Here is a 13052-nt window from a genome sequence, read left to right as displayed (position 1 = left end):
GTGGCCGTGCTCAGGGGCCTCTCCTGGCTCTGTTTGCAGGAGTCGTGGTACGTGGAGTGTGACACTTGCGAGGTGCCAGGCAGCACCTTAGCCCACCGAACTATCTTTCCAGCCCCGCAAAGGGGTATTTATGTGGATGAGAACTTAGAGCAATCAACTCTGAGAATGGGAAAGGACTAAGAGAACCAATGACGGTGGCAGGGATCTCGGGAGACGCATGCTGGAAATGGCTCCAGAGGCCGGCCGGTGAGCTCCTGGGCTGTTCGAGGGACCTATGTTAGGGGCTGGAGCAATAGTACAACCGGTAGGGCATGTTCCTTTTTTTTTTCTTTTTTCTTGGGTCACACCCGGCGATGCACAGGGGTTCCTCCTGGCTCTGCACTCAGGAATGACTCCTGGCGGTGCTCAGGGGACCCTGTGGGATGCTGGGAATCGAACCCGGCAAGGCAAACGCCCTCCCCGCTGTGCTAGCGCTCCATCCCCCTAGGGGCATGTTCCTTGCACACGGTTGACCCAGGTTCAATCCCTGGATCCCCATGGGGTCTCCCAAGCCCACAAGGAGAGACGTTTATCCTGACCACAGAGCCAGGATAAAGCCCTGAACACTGTTGGGTGTGACCCCCCCCCCCACAAAAAAAAAATAAAAAGAATACAAACCAAAGACAAATCGAGAGACTTGCTTGGGCCCAAATCAGGTTCTGACTCTCTCCGCTTCCACCCCGCCCCCAGCCTCCATCATGCCAAACGCTTCTGACGCCCACTTCTCCTGCTACCACGAGTCCGTGCTGGGCTATCGCTACGTGGCCGTGAGCTGGGGGGTGGCGGTGACCGTGACGGGCACCGTGGGCAACGTGCTCACCCTGCTGGCCTTGGCCGTCCAGCCCAAGCTCCGGACCCGCTTCAACCTGCTCATCGCCAACCTCACGGTGGCAGACCTGCTCTACTGCACCCTTCTGCAGCCCTTCTCCGTGGACTCCTACCTCCACCTGCGCTGGCGCAGCGGGCCCGCCTTCTGCAGGGTCTTCGGCTTCCTCCTCTTCACGGCGAACTCCGTCTCCATCCTCACGCTCTGCCTCATCGCCCTGGGGCGCTACCTCCTCATCGCCCACCCGAAGCTGTTTCCCCGAGTCTTCAGTGCCAGGGGGATGGGGCTGGCCCTGGCGGGCACGTGGGTGGTGGGCATGGCCAGCTTTGCCCCGCTCTGGCCCGTGTACGTCTTGGTGCCCGTCGTCTGCACCTGCAGCTTCGACCGCATCCGAGGCCGGCCCTACACCACCATCCTCATGGGCATCTACTTCGTGCTCGGCCTCAGCAGCGTGGGGGTCTTCTACTGCCTCATCCACCACCAGGTGAAGCGGGCGGCGCGGGCGCTGGGCCAGTACAAGCTGCGCCAGGCCAGCGTCCGCTCTGCTCACGTGGCCGGGACCGACGAGGCCGTCCCCGGTCGTTTTCAGGAACTGGACAGCGGGGTGGCGTCGGGGGGCCCCAGCGAAGGGATTTCACCGGAGCCGGTCAGCGCTGCCACCACCCAGACCCTGGAAGGGGACGCGGCAGAGGTGGGGAAACAGAGTCACGGTGTGGGCGCTACGCAGAGCACGGAGGAGAGCGCTCCCGGAGCGCCCGCCAAGGCCAGGCCGACGAGAGGAGCCCGGCGAGCGCAGGAGTCCCCGTCGGAGTTCGGGAAGGTGACCCGGATGTGCTTTGCCGTGTTCCTCTGCTTTGCCCTGAGCTACATCCCCTTCTTGCTGGTCAACATCCTGGACGCCAAGGCCCGGGCTCCCCGGGTTGTCCACATGTTCGCTGCCAACCTCACCTGGCTTAACAGCTGCATCAATCCTGTGCTCTACGCGGCCATGAACCGCCAGTTCCGTCAGGCCTACGGCTCCGTCCTGAGAAGGGGACCCCAGAGTTTCCGTCGGCTTCGCTAGAACTGGGTGCCGGCCACCAGAGTCCAGCACTCAGGTGGCCAACGGAGTCGATGCAGCTATGGCCTGAGGACATTGTCACGGACCCTTTGCCCCTCCCCCAAACCAGGCCTCTCCCTCTTCGGACCCACTCACTGTCCAGCCCTAGGCTCCCGAAGATGTACTGATTGTTATTAAATAAATAAAAGGACATTACTCTTTTTTTTGCTGTTTTGGGTCGCACCCGGCGATGCACAGGGGTTCCTCCTGGCTCTGCACTCAGGAACGACTCCCGGTGGTGCTCAGGGGACCCTATGGGATGCTGGGAATCGAACCCGGGTCGGCCGCGTGCGAGGCAAACGCCCTACCCGCTGTGCTGTCGCTCCACCCACTTAATGTCCTTTTAATGCTCAGGTGTGGTCTTGGTGGAGGAGTTAAGGGACCTGAGGAATGGTGCAGGGGAAGGGAGCCTCCGCCTTATAAGCGGAAGGTGAGTCCGACTCCCATCCTGGTGGCTCTGCTGCTTGAGTCTGGCACTCGACTGTGTGATCCCCAGGGCTGCAGCTGATTTTAGAGCACAGCCAGCCAGGCATGCGTGAGCACCACTGAAAGGGGCGTGCGCCCTTAGAATCACGGCAACCAGAAAGACGCGTGTGACAGGCAGGAAGTTCAAGCTCACTTGCACCTAAAGGAGCACCAAGCCTGGAGCACCAGGTGTGTGAGCACCTGGGAGCCCCACAGCTGAGGCGGTGCAGGGCCAGAGAGGTCACACAGCAGGGAAAGCTCCTGGCTTGCGTGCGCCCGACTCAGGTCCGATCCCCGGCAACCGCTATGGTCCTCCCCACCCGTAAGTCCAGTCAGGAGTGACTCCTGAGCACAGAGCCAGGAATAATCCCTGAGCACTGCTGGGTGTGACCCAAAAACGGAATGAAAAAAAGTGTGAAAACAGGGCAGCCAGGCACACATGCGTGAGTCCTGTTCGTCGCAACAACAGCACAGCGAACAAAGAAGAGGAAAGGAACGTAAAACGTGTATTTTTTAGGGGGGTGGCCACACCCAGCAGTGCTCAGGGGTTACCCCTGGCTCTGTACTCAGGAATTACTCCTGGAAGTGCTCAGGGGACCCTAGGGGGTGCCAGGGATCGGTGGGCTGTGTGCAAGGCAAGGACCACAGCTGCTGTAACTATCTCTCTAGCCTCCAAATAAAATAATTTGGGGGCTGGAGCGATAGCACAGCAGGTAGGGCATTTGCCTTGCCCGCAGCTGACCCGGGTTCGATTCCCAGCATCCCATAGGGTCCCCCGAGCATCGCCAGGAGTAATTCCTGAGTGCAGAGCCAGAAGTAGCCCCTATGCATCGCCAGGTGGGACCGAAAAAGAAAAAAATAAATAAATTTAAATCTGGAATTCGGATGCCTGCTACCATGTGTCCTGCAGACAGACAGACCGACAGACAGACAGATTCTAGGTAAGAGGGCTCCCTGGCCAGGCTGAGTGGAGCCCCTTCCTCCAGCTCCACCCCACACTCACGGGCATGCACATGCTTGAACTGAAAGCACCCGCGGCCACCAGGTGCCGCTGCTTCTCTGTGTTTCCTGTCTGGTTTCCCAGCCGAGGACAGATGGTGCTGGCGGGTCTGGGTGTCCAGAGACCATCCCCTTCCCCCCAGCAAGGGCAATGACCCAGGCATCTGCAACCATCGCTTCCCCCAAAAGCGTCGGGAGAAAAGAAAAGAACGTGACAGCTAAGGGCATGGCTGGACTGGAGGCGGGTGGGGGGCCCTGCCCTGGCCCCCAGATGTGCAAACAACCTTCGGGCTGCAGGCTGTCCCCTCGCGGCTCCCCAAACTCCACGGTTTGATAGAACAAAAGTGGATCCAGAGAGATTCAGGGAGGAGATAGAACAGGCCCGGGGTTCAATCCCCAGCACCACATAAGATCCTTGGAGGACCTCCCCAAGAGTGAGCCTTGAGCGCAGAGCCAGGAGGGAGCTGTTAGCACTGCCAGGTGCCCACCCCCCCTACCCCCACCCCAGAACAAAAGGGGGACGGGAGTAAACAGGTTCAGACAAGGGCATAAAGAAAAGCCACATTGAGATAGACAGACCCACACCCAACACTCCCAGGTTCCGGGACCCCTGCCTCCTGGAGATCACAGGTGTGTCCCATCCCTAAAATTCACAGCAGGTAACAGAGTTCCCCAGGGCAGCTCAGGGGCAGAACCGCTGCATTGCACAGCATGGGCAGGATCCTCACAACAACAAAAAGTATCTTATCGGGGCTGGAGCGATAGCTCAGTGAGTAGGGCCTTCGCCTTGCAAGCAGCTGGCCCGGGTTCGATTCCTCCGTCCCTCTCAGAGAGCCCGACAAGCTACGGAGAGTATCCCGCCCTCACTGCAGAGCCTGGCAAGCTGCCCGTGGCGTATTCGATATGTGAAAAACAGTAACAAGAAGTCTCACAATGGAGACGTTACTGGTGCTCTCTCGAGCAAACCGACGAACAACAGGAGGACAGTGCTACAGTGCTACTTATGTATGTGTGAGCACCATAACCAAATTATGTGTGAGTCCCGCCCAACACACACTCAAAATGTGCAAATACCACAAAACCACCGAAACTCTGGTTCACAGTGAAGGGAAGAAGGGTAGGAATCAGCAGTGACCGTGGCTTCAAGCTCAGGCTACTGAGGCAGGGGGCCCATACGGTTGCGGTGAACAGCAGGACTCAGAAAAGCCTGGGAGTAGGGCTGGAGTGCTAGTCCAGCAGGAGGGCATGTGCAAGCCCTCCCGGGTCTGATCCCTGACATTCCATATGGAGTGATTCCTGAATGCAGAGCCAGGAGTAACCCCTCAGCATCACCAGGTGTTAAAAGCAAAAAAGGGGGGCAGGAGCCATAGCACAGCAGGTAGGGCATTTGCCTTGCATGCAGCCGACCTGGGTTCGATTCCCAGCATCCCATACAGTCCCCCGAGCACCGCCAGGAGTAATTCCTGAGTGCAGTGCCAGGAGTAACCCCTGTGCATCGCCTGGTGTGACCCTGTCACTGTCACTGTCCTCCCGCTGTTCATCGATTTGCTCGAGCGGGCCCAGTTACGTCTCCATCATGAGACTTGTTGTTACCGTGTTTGGCATATTGAACACGTCACGGGGAGCTTGCCAGGCTCTGCCGTGCGGGCGAGATACTCTCGGTAGCTTGCCGGGCTCTCCGAGAGGGGCAGAGGAATCGAACTCGGGTCGGCCACGTTGGCTGCGTGTAAGGCAAACGCCCTACCGCTGTGCTATCTGCTATCGCTCCAGACCCAAAAAGCAAAAAAAAAAAAAAAAAAGAGAGAAAGAAAGAAAGAAAGCTAGCAAGCAAGCAAACAAGCCTGGGAGTGTAGACAAAGGGTGTTCTGCAGGGCTCTCTGATCTTATCTCTGTGAACTTGAACTGGAAGAATCCTGGCCCATCCCGGCCCCCTTGGGTCTTGTCATCCAGAGAAGTGGGCATGGACTGGAGCAATAGCACAGCAAGTAAGGCACTTGCACTCGGCTTACCTGGGTCCGATTCTCAGCATTCCATATGGTCCTATTAGCCCCAGGAGTAAACCCGGAGCACTGCCAGGTGTGGCCAAAAAATAAAACACACACACACACACACACACACACACACACACACAGTACATTCTTACTATGTAACCCCTGCTGTCCTAAATCCCCAAAATACCATGTAACCCTCATCAAATTTATCCCTGAAGTCTCCACTCTAAGATCCTTCTTATAAATAAAACATTGAGGCTTGTGCTTTCAAGCCCCTGGTCTCTCTTGAACACGTACCTTATTTGCTTGTCGCTATAATATATATATGTATATGTATATATATATATATATGTTTTTTTGCTTGCCTATTTCCTCTCTGGAGAAAAGCAAGTGTGTGTTTTCCTTGATCACACACTTTCTTCTCCCTCTTCTCGCATTTTTCTAACTAAGCCTCAATAATAACAATCTTGCTTCACACACACACGGTGGGGGAACCCTTGAGGGGGCAGGAGAGATCGTGCAGTTGATAAGGTGCTCGCCTTGCCCACAGCCAACCTGGGTTTCATCCCCAGGACCCCACATATGGTCCCCTGGGCACCACAAGGAGTGACCTCTGAATGCAGAGCCAGGAGTAATCCCTGAGCACGGTCAGATGTGCCCCCCAAACAAACAAACAAAAATCCTCGAAGCAAGTGAGCAGGGGTCTCTAAAAGTCCTCCCTGCAGGCGCCTTCGAAGAGCCTAAAACTTGGCAGTTCCCTAAGGGTTGTAAAACAGTTCCAGGGGTCATTTGAAAGTTTTGGCAAGTGGGGGTCAGGAAAAGGCTCAAGACAGGCTGGACCACATACCCTGGAGCCCCAGGGATAAGAGGCTCTGGTCCCCACCATCACGTGAAAGGGAGCAACCTCAGAACAAGGAGTAGCTGTGTAACTCCAGAGCAACCCCTATGTGCTTTTTTGCGTTTTTTTTGTTTTCTTTTTGGGTCACACCCTGCAATGTACAGGGATTATTGCTGACTCATGCACTTGGGAATTACTCCTGGCGGTGCTCAGGGGACCCTATGGGATGCTGGGAACTGACCAAACGCCCTACCCGCTGTGAGGTGAGGACTGAGGTTAGACGTCAGAAGGGACTTCCCCACTCTGTTTCTGGAGGAAAAAATGACTCAGCGGACACAGGAAGGAGTCTGAGGCCAGAGAGGGAAGATCTGAGCGAGAAAGACACCCCTTCCTCCCTCAGGCCCTTCAGGCTCACACACCCATCCCAGCCCTAACTGGGATGGGGAAAGGGTTGTTAAAAAAAAGTCAGGTTTTGGGGCTGCAGCGATAACACAGCAGGGAGGAGGGCGTTTGCCTTGCACACAGCCGACCCGGGGTTCGATTCCCAGCATCCCATGTGGTCCCCTGAGCACCGCCAGGAGTCATTCCTGAGTGCATGAGCCAGGAGTGACCCCTGTGCATCGCGGGGTCAGGTGTTTTGGATCCAAAAAGCAAAAAAAAAAAAAGGGGGGGGGGCTGGAGTGATAGCACAGCGGGGAGGGCATTTGCCTGGCACGGAGGCAGACCCGGGTTCGATTCCCAGCATCCCACGTGGTCCCCTGAGCACCGCCAGGAGTCATTCCTGAGTGCATGAGCCAGGAGTGACCCCTGTGCATTGCCTGGTGTGACCCCCCAAAAAAGAAAGGCCAAGTTTTTTCTCAGGGGCTCGCCGTGCGGTCCACGCGCGACGTCCCGGCGTTGGAAAGAGTCTGAATTGGGGTCTGGGGGCTCCCAAGCGGGTGTCGCTGTGGGTCTCTTTGTCTCCACCAAGCCCTGGGGCCGGGGCCGGCCCGACGGCTGCTCTTTGTCTCCCCCCATCTGTCCATCCGTCCGGAGGTCGTCCGAGCGCCAGGCCCTCCGCGGCGCCCCCCGTCCCCCGCCCCCGCCGCCCCGCCCCCGCCCCCGCCCCCGCCCGCCCGGCGCCCTCGCTCGCCCGCACCCGCTCTCTCTCCTGCGCTGTCTCCGCGGGCAGATTTACGGCCGGCCCGGGGCCTCCCATTGGCCGAGCGCTGACAGGTCTTGATTTAACGCCGCTCCTCATTGGCCGGCCCTGACAAGCCGATTTACGAGGCGCCCTGCCATTGGCCGAGCCGCCGGGCCCTGATTTACGGCGCGGAGGCTGCGGGGCGGGGGGGGCTGCGGCTGCCGGGGGCGGAGGCGCCTCCCGAGCCCCCCGCTTCCGCCCCCCGCCCCCCGCCCCGCTCTCTTTTCCTCCTTCCCTCCTCGCCCTCCCCCGCCCCTCCGGAGCCGCTCTCCCCGTACCTGTCCTGGGGGCCTCCCGCTTCTCTTTGCCCCCCGGGAGGGGATCTGGGGGGCGGGGTGGGGGATGGAGCCGGGAAGCGGGTCTGGGGGGGATCGGAGGCCGGGGGGGTGGGCAGGGGAGAGGAGGGGGGGGCGAGCCGGGGAGGACGCGGCGGTGCAGGGCCCGGGGGAGTGGGGGTCCGTGGGGGGCGAGAAGGGGGAGGGGTCTGGGAGCGGGCCGGGGAGACCGAGGCAGGGGGCGGGGCGGGGGCGGCGTCCGCACTGTCGGGGGCCCGGGTGGGCTCCTGGGACCGAGCTGGGAGGGTCTGGCGGGGGCGAGGGGCTCCAGCCGGCCTTCCCTTGGAGGTGTGCAGCGCGAGAGGAGGGGTCCCGGGGAGGAGCCGGGGCAGACACAGCGCCAGGGGACCCGCCGGCCTGCCTGCAAGCCGAGGACCCCCCCACACCCACCCAGGGGCGCCCCTTCCTCCGGGCTGCCCGCTGCCGCCGGCCTCTTTTCCTACCCCTGGCTCTTCCCCCTTGCCCACCTCCCCAGGTGGATTTATGGGTCCGGGCGGCCTTCAGGAATTAGGAATATTTATGCTTCTTTGAGAGTGAGGTTTGGAAGGTGATGCATAAGGAGGGGGGAGCACCGCTGGGCCCCCTTTTCAGCAGGGCCACTTTCCCAAGGTCCCACACCCCAATTCCCTGTCGTCTGAGCCAGACAAGGCGGGAAAGGGGCTCGGGTCCGGGGTCTGATTCTCCCTGGAGAGGCCCTGCGAGCTAGGACCGAGGACTCTGCAGCATCAGGGTTGAAGGCAGATGGGGAGGAACTTCCCAAGCGTCCCGGGTCCCTAGTGCCCCGGAGTGCAGCTGGCATTTCTCCTAGAGGGAAAGTCAGGGGAGAAGCGGTTTCCCCTCCGCCCCTCCTGAACTCAGTTGCTGAGGGGGAGGGGAGAGCAGGCAGGAAATTCAAGGCAGGTTTTCCTGGCAGGACCCCTTCTCGCGGGAGAGATCTGAAATCCCACTCCCCGACAGCCCTGCAAACACACAGGCCCCTGCCTGGGCCCCTGGGAGAGGCGGCGAGGAATGTGGGGCTCCCGGCAGCTCCTAGGAGTCGGCCCCCAACCTGACCACCCCCACCTGGCTGAGAATTGAAAACAGCTTTGCCCTGGGTCTCCAGGAAATGAGGGAGCAAGGATCCGCGTGCCTTCCCGGGCCTCAGCTCCAAGAATGGCCGTGACCGCCCCCCCATCGCCCCAGTCGAGTTGGAGGGCTTGCTCCGGGCTTGGGTAGGTCGTGAGCGAAGATGGGGGTCTCCTTGGTATCAAGGACGAGGAGAGAGCTGGGGGAGAGCTGCTCACCCCCACCCACCCACCCACCCACCCACCAAACATACTGTGCTTTCTAGCCACTCCGGTGAAGTGACTTGCATGGGCCAGGCACACTGCACGTGCACACACACACACACACACACAAGCACTCAAGCGTACACACGCATACCGTGCTTGAACACACAGACACACTCGAGCATACACCCGCAAATACAGTGCTTACGCACACACATGCACACACGGACATACACACGCACACACATGACAGTGCCGCCTGGAGGGGGAGAAGGGAGGGAAGGAAGGGCCTGGCTGGCCCTTTAAGAGCCCCTTGGGGTCAGAACGCCTGGGCCACAGAGAGGGAAGGAGCTGATGTCAGAAGACGGATGGGCAGGGGATGGGGATTGATGCTAATGGGGGAGGCACAGCTAAGTACCCAGACACTCAGAGGGCAGAACTGCAGATCTGTCTTCCTTTCGCCCCCCAGACCGAGGCTGTAAATCTGTCTTCCCAATTGGGGGAGGGGAGAGAAGGAAAACCCGAGATGCTCCCCCTCCCTTTCCCTGCCTTTCCCCCACTCACCTTGTCTCCCCCCGCCCCCACCCCCCAGCCTCTTTCTTTTGTCCTTTTTCCTCCAAATCCGTGACCCTTTTCCATGGAAAATATCCAACCTGGGGCTTTCCATTAGGAACTACGAGGACAGTTTCGGGGCCAGAGGAAGCCACTGGCCTCCCCCACCAGAGGGGGACTAGGGCCAGACCGGCCAGACTGGGGGTCCCAGCTCAGCGGTTCTGGTCTCCTTCCTCCACCCTCTTCCCTCTTGGAGGCGAGTCTGCGACGCGGCCTGCCCCTAGGACTGTCCGACCAGGAAGCTGATTGCGGGGTGTCTGGAGCTAGGAGGGCAGTTGGGGCCGCCAACTTCAGAGCTGGGTTTGCGGGGCCTCTGGGAAGACCACAGATGCTGTTTGGTTTGGTTTGGGGCCACACCAGAGATGTTCGGGGTGCTGGGGGAGGCGGGGAGGGGAGCGGGGGTGGACACACACTGTGTGCCATGCCGGGGTGGAACCAGGTCGGCCTTGTGCAAGGCAAGTGCCAAGGCTGTGTTCATTCTCTCTCCGGCCCAGCACAGTGGAGATTCCAGGGGGAAGCGGCGGAGCTGTCCGCCCGAAGAGAGATGGTCCGGTTTCTCGGAAACTCCTGGACCTTACCATGCCCTCTCCCTGAGCACACAGTCTGCCTGGAGTACAGCCTCCCTGTCGCAGCCAAGCCTCTGTTTCACTCGAAGGCAGAGCCTGAGACTCTTCAGCCCTGGCGGGAGGCAGTTGGGGGCCTCAGATCCTCCCAAGGGGCTGGACTTGGTGACCATTGGGCAATTCCCCGTTTCCCTCCTTCCCTGCCCTCTGAGGGACTCAGGGCCTGTCCTTGAGCGTCCTCGATTTGGGAGGAAGTCCAGTTCTGTGGTGTCTACACCTGACCTCCTCTCTGGTCACGGAAACACCTGGGACCTCCAAGACTCGGGTTTCTGTTTTATTTTATTATTATTATTATTATTTTTTATTTTGGAGCCATACCTGGCGATGCTCAGGGGTTACTCCTGGCTCTGCACTCAGGAATCACTCCTGCGGTGCTCAGGGGATGCCACAGGTCACGGGCCTTACAAAGCGAGAGCCCTGCCCTCTCTGCTATCGCTCCAGGTCCCAGTACCTGTACTCTTTTTTTTGGCTTTTTGGGTCACACCCAGCGATACACAGGGGTTAGTCCTGGCTCTGCACTCAGGAGTTACTCCTGGTGGTGCTTGGGGACCCTATGGGATGCTGGGAATCGAACCCGGGTCGGCCATGTGCAAGGCAAATGCCCTCCCTGCTGTGCTAGCGCTCCAGCCCCCAGTACCTGTCTGTGCTCTTAAGTGAACGACCCAAAGACATTCATCTCAACTCTCCCCTCCTCCAAGCCTTGGCTGCAGAGATGGAAAATCACCTGGGGCCCCTTTCACCAAGTCTTCAGGTACGGGGAGAGAGAGCAAAGCCGAAGAAGTGGCAGCCTCCGCATCTGGCCAAACATTCCCTCTCATCCCGGGGAGGTCAGCCCGTTGCCCTCAGCCCTGGTCTCTGGCTGTTTCTCTAGCCTGGTGATAAATCCTGCCTTTGTCTCTCCTCCAACCCAGGCCCCAGGCGGCTGGGGGTCAGAGACTGAAGGAGGGGTCAGCATGGAGGAGGAGGAGGAGGAGGGAGAGGAGGAGGAGGAGGAGGAGGGGGAGGAGGAGGAAGGAGGATACCAGGAGAGTGGGAGGGGAAGAGGGACGGGAGCAGCTGCCAGCAGCAGGCACGGGGAGGGGGCCGAGGCCCACCGGGACTGGGTTCCTCATTCTCCAGATCCCAATTTCACATTCCAACAGGCCTGGAGGTAGCAATGCCCTGGGAACGCACCCCCCGCCCACCACCCTGGCGTCGCGAACACTGGGAAATGGGGGTGGCTGAGGGTTACCGCATGGTCCCCACCACCCTGAGTTCCCGCAGACCTCTGGACACATGTGCCGTGCACACAAGTACTAAGGCACATACACACACACACACACACACACACACACACACATACAAGATTGACTTTTTCGCACTGTCCGTCTGTCCGGACGAGGCCCAGGGCGGGGGCTGAGGGAGAGTCAGGCTGCAGAGAGCCGGGAAGGAGGAAGGAGACAGAATGAAGGCAGCCAGCTTGGGTGTGTGGGGGGGTCTAGCATCCTGTGCTGTTGTTGGGACCCAGAAAGGCAAAGAGGAAGCAGCCAGGGGCCCCCGGCAGGTGGGCAGGCGGGCGGGCGCAGCTAAGCGAGGAGCCAGCGGGAGGGAAGTGGGAGACCAAGGCACGGAAGGACGAGCACAGCCCAGAAGGGCACAGCTTGACGGAAGCGGCTCCAAGTGTGTGTTTGGAGTCGGTCTGGAGAACTGCAAGGGCATCTGGTTAGTCAGTCATCTGGAGAGGGGCCCCGATCCAGAGACACGCACCAAAGGCCAGGCAGACAAAGACGCAGGGCCCCGGGCCCCGGGCAAGCCCACCGAGGCCCCCACACCCCTACCTCCCCTGCAAGCAGCCTTGGCCCGATGCTTCCCTCCACCCCTCTCCCCTCCTTCCTGCCGAACAGCATCAGCTCTGGGGCCTCTGTTCTCAGCCCCGTAGAAGATGGACTCTCCCCTGGGTGAAACCCAGGCCAAGCGTGTCTGTCCTGCCGCCCCCCCACCCCCCTTCTCCAGGCGAGGGGCTGGAACTGACACCAGCAGCACTCCAGGGTGGGAGTCGGGGGGAGGCTGGCCGAGGGGGGCCTCCTGCCGGACATGCAGGAAACGAAGGGAGCATGAGCAGCAGGGGAAGGGAAGGGGTGGGGGCACTTGAGGAAGAGGACGGGCCCTAAATCACTCGGTGGGAGGCTGGCTCAGCCTGAGCTCAGTGGGGTGGGGGAGGAGAGACATTTGGGGAGGGGGAGAGGACGGCGGGGAATTGCCACATCTGGCAGGCAGGTGTCTGGCTCTGTGCAGGCTGCAGCCACTTTCCCAGCCAGCGGGGAGGAGGGGCAGCGGCCGGGAGGAGGGAGGGAGGGGCTTCCCAGAGTCCCTTTCGGGAGGGGGAGACTCAGGGACAGAGCCAGAGGCCCCAGCCAGAGCCGGACCGGGAGGGAGGTGCGCACACCTGGGGGTCTGCTGAGTCCTGGAGGAGACCTGCCATGGCAGTGGGCTGGCTCGGTGCGAGGAGGCCGCGAATTTCAGCTTCGAGGGGGATGCCGGGAAGACAGGAAAAGTTCAAACCAGACCGGGCTGGGCAGACAAGCTGGGGGAATCTCAGGGTTGAGAACTGACTCAAATTTGAGAGCGCAGGGCCTGGCCGAGATAGCGGGGAGGGCGTTGGCCTTGCCCGCGGCCGACCTGGGTTCGATTCCCAGCATCCCATAGGGTCCCCCGAGCACCGAGCCAGGAGGAACCCCTGTGCATCGCCGGGTGGGACCCAAAAAGCCCAGAGAGCGCCATTCTCTGCTCCGGTT

At 60.3% G+C, this 13052-nt stretch overlaps 1 protein-coding gene across 1 annotated transcript; it reads left to right on the top strand.

Annotated features, from left to right (window-relative positions):
* Positions 1-737: 737 nt before the first annotated feature.
* GPR84 (G protein-coupled receptor 84) lies at positions 738-1928 on the top strand. The gene has a single exon (XM_056120275.1). The coding sequence runs from the start codon at positions 738-740 to the stop codon at positions 1926-1928; it is 1191 nt and encodes a 396-aa protein (XP_055976250.1).
* Positions 1929-13052: the final 11124 nt, after the last annotated feature.

Source organism: Sorex fumeus, unplaced genomic scaffold, assembly GCF_029834395.1.
Source record: "Sorex fumeus unplaced genomic scaffold, SorFum_2.1 ptg000042l, whole genome shotgun sequence".
Lineage (NCBI taxonomy): Eukaryota > Metazoa > Chordata > Mammalia > Eulipotyphla > Soricidae > Sorex > Sorex fumeus.
This window is presented reverse-complemented; position numbering and strand designations above follow the sequence as displayed.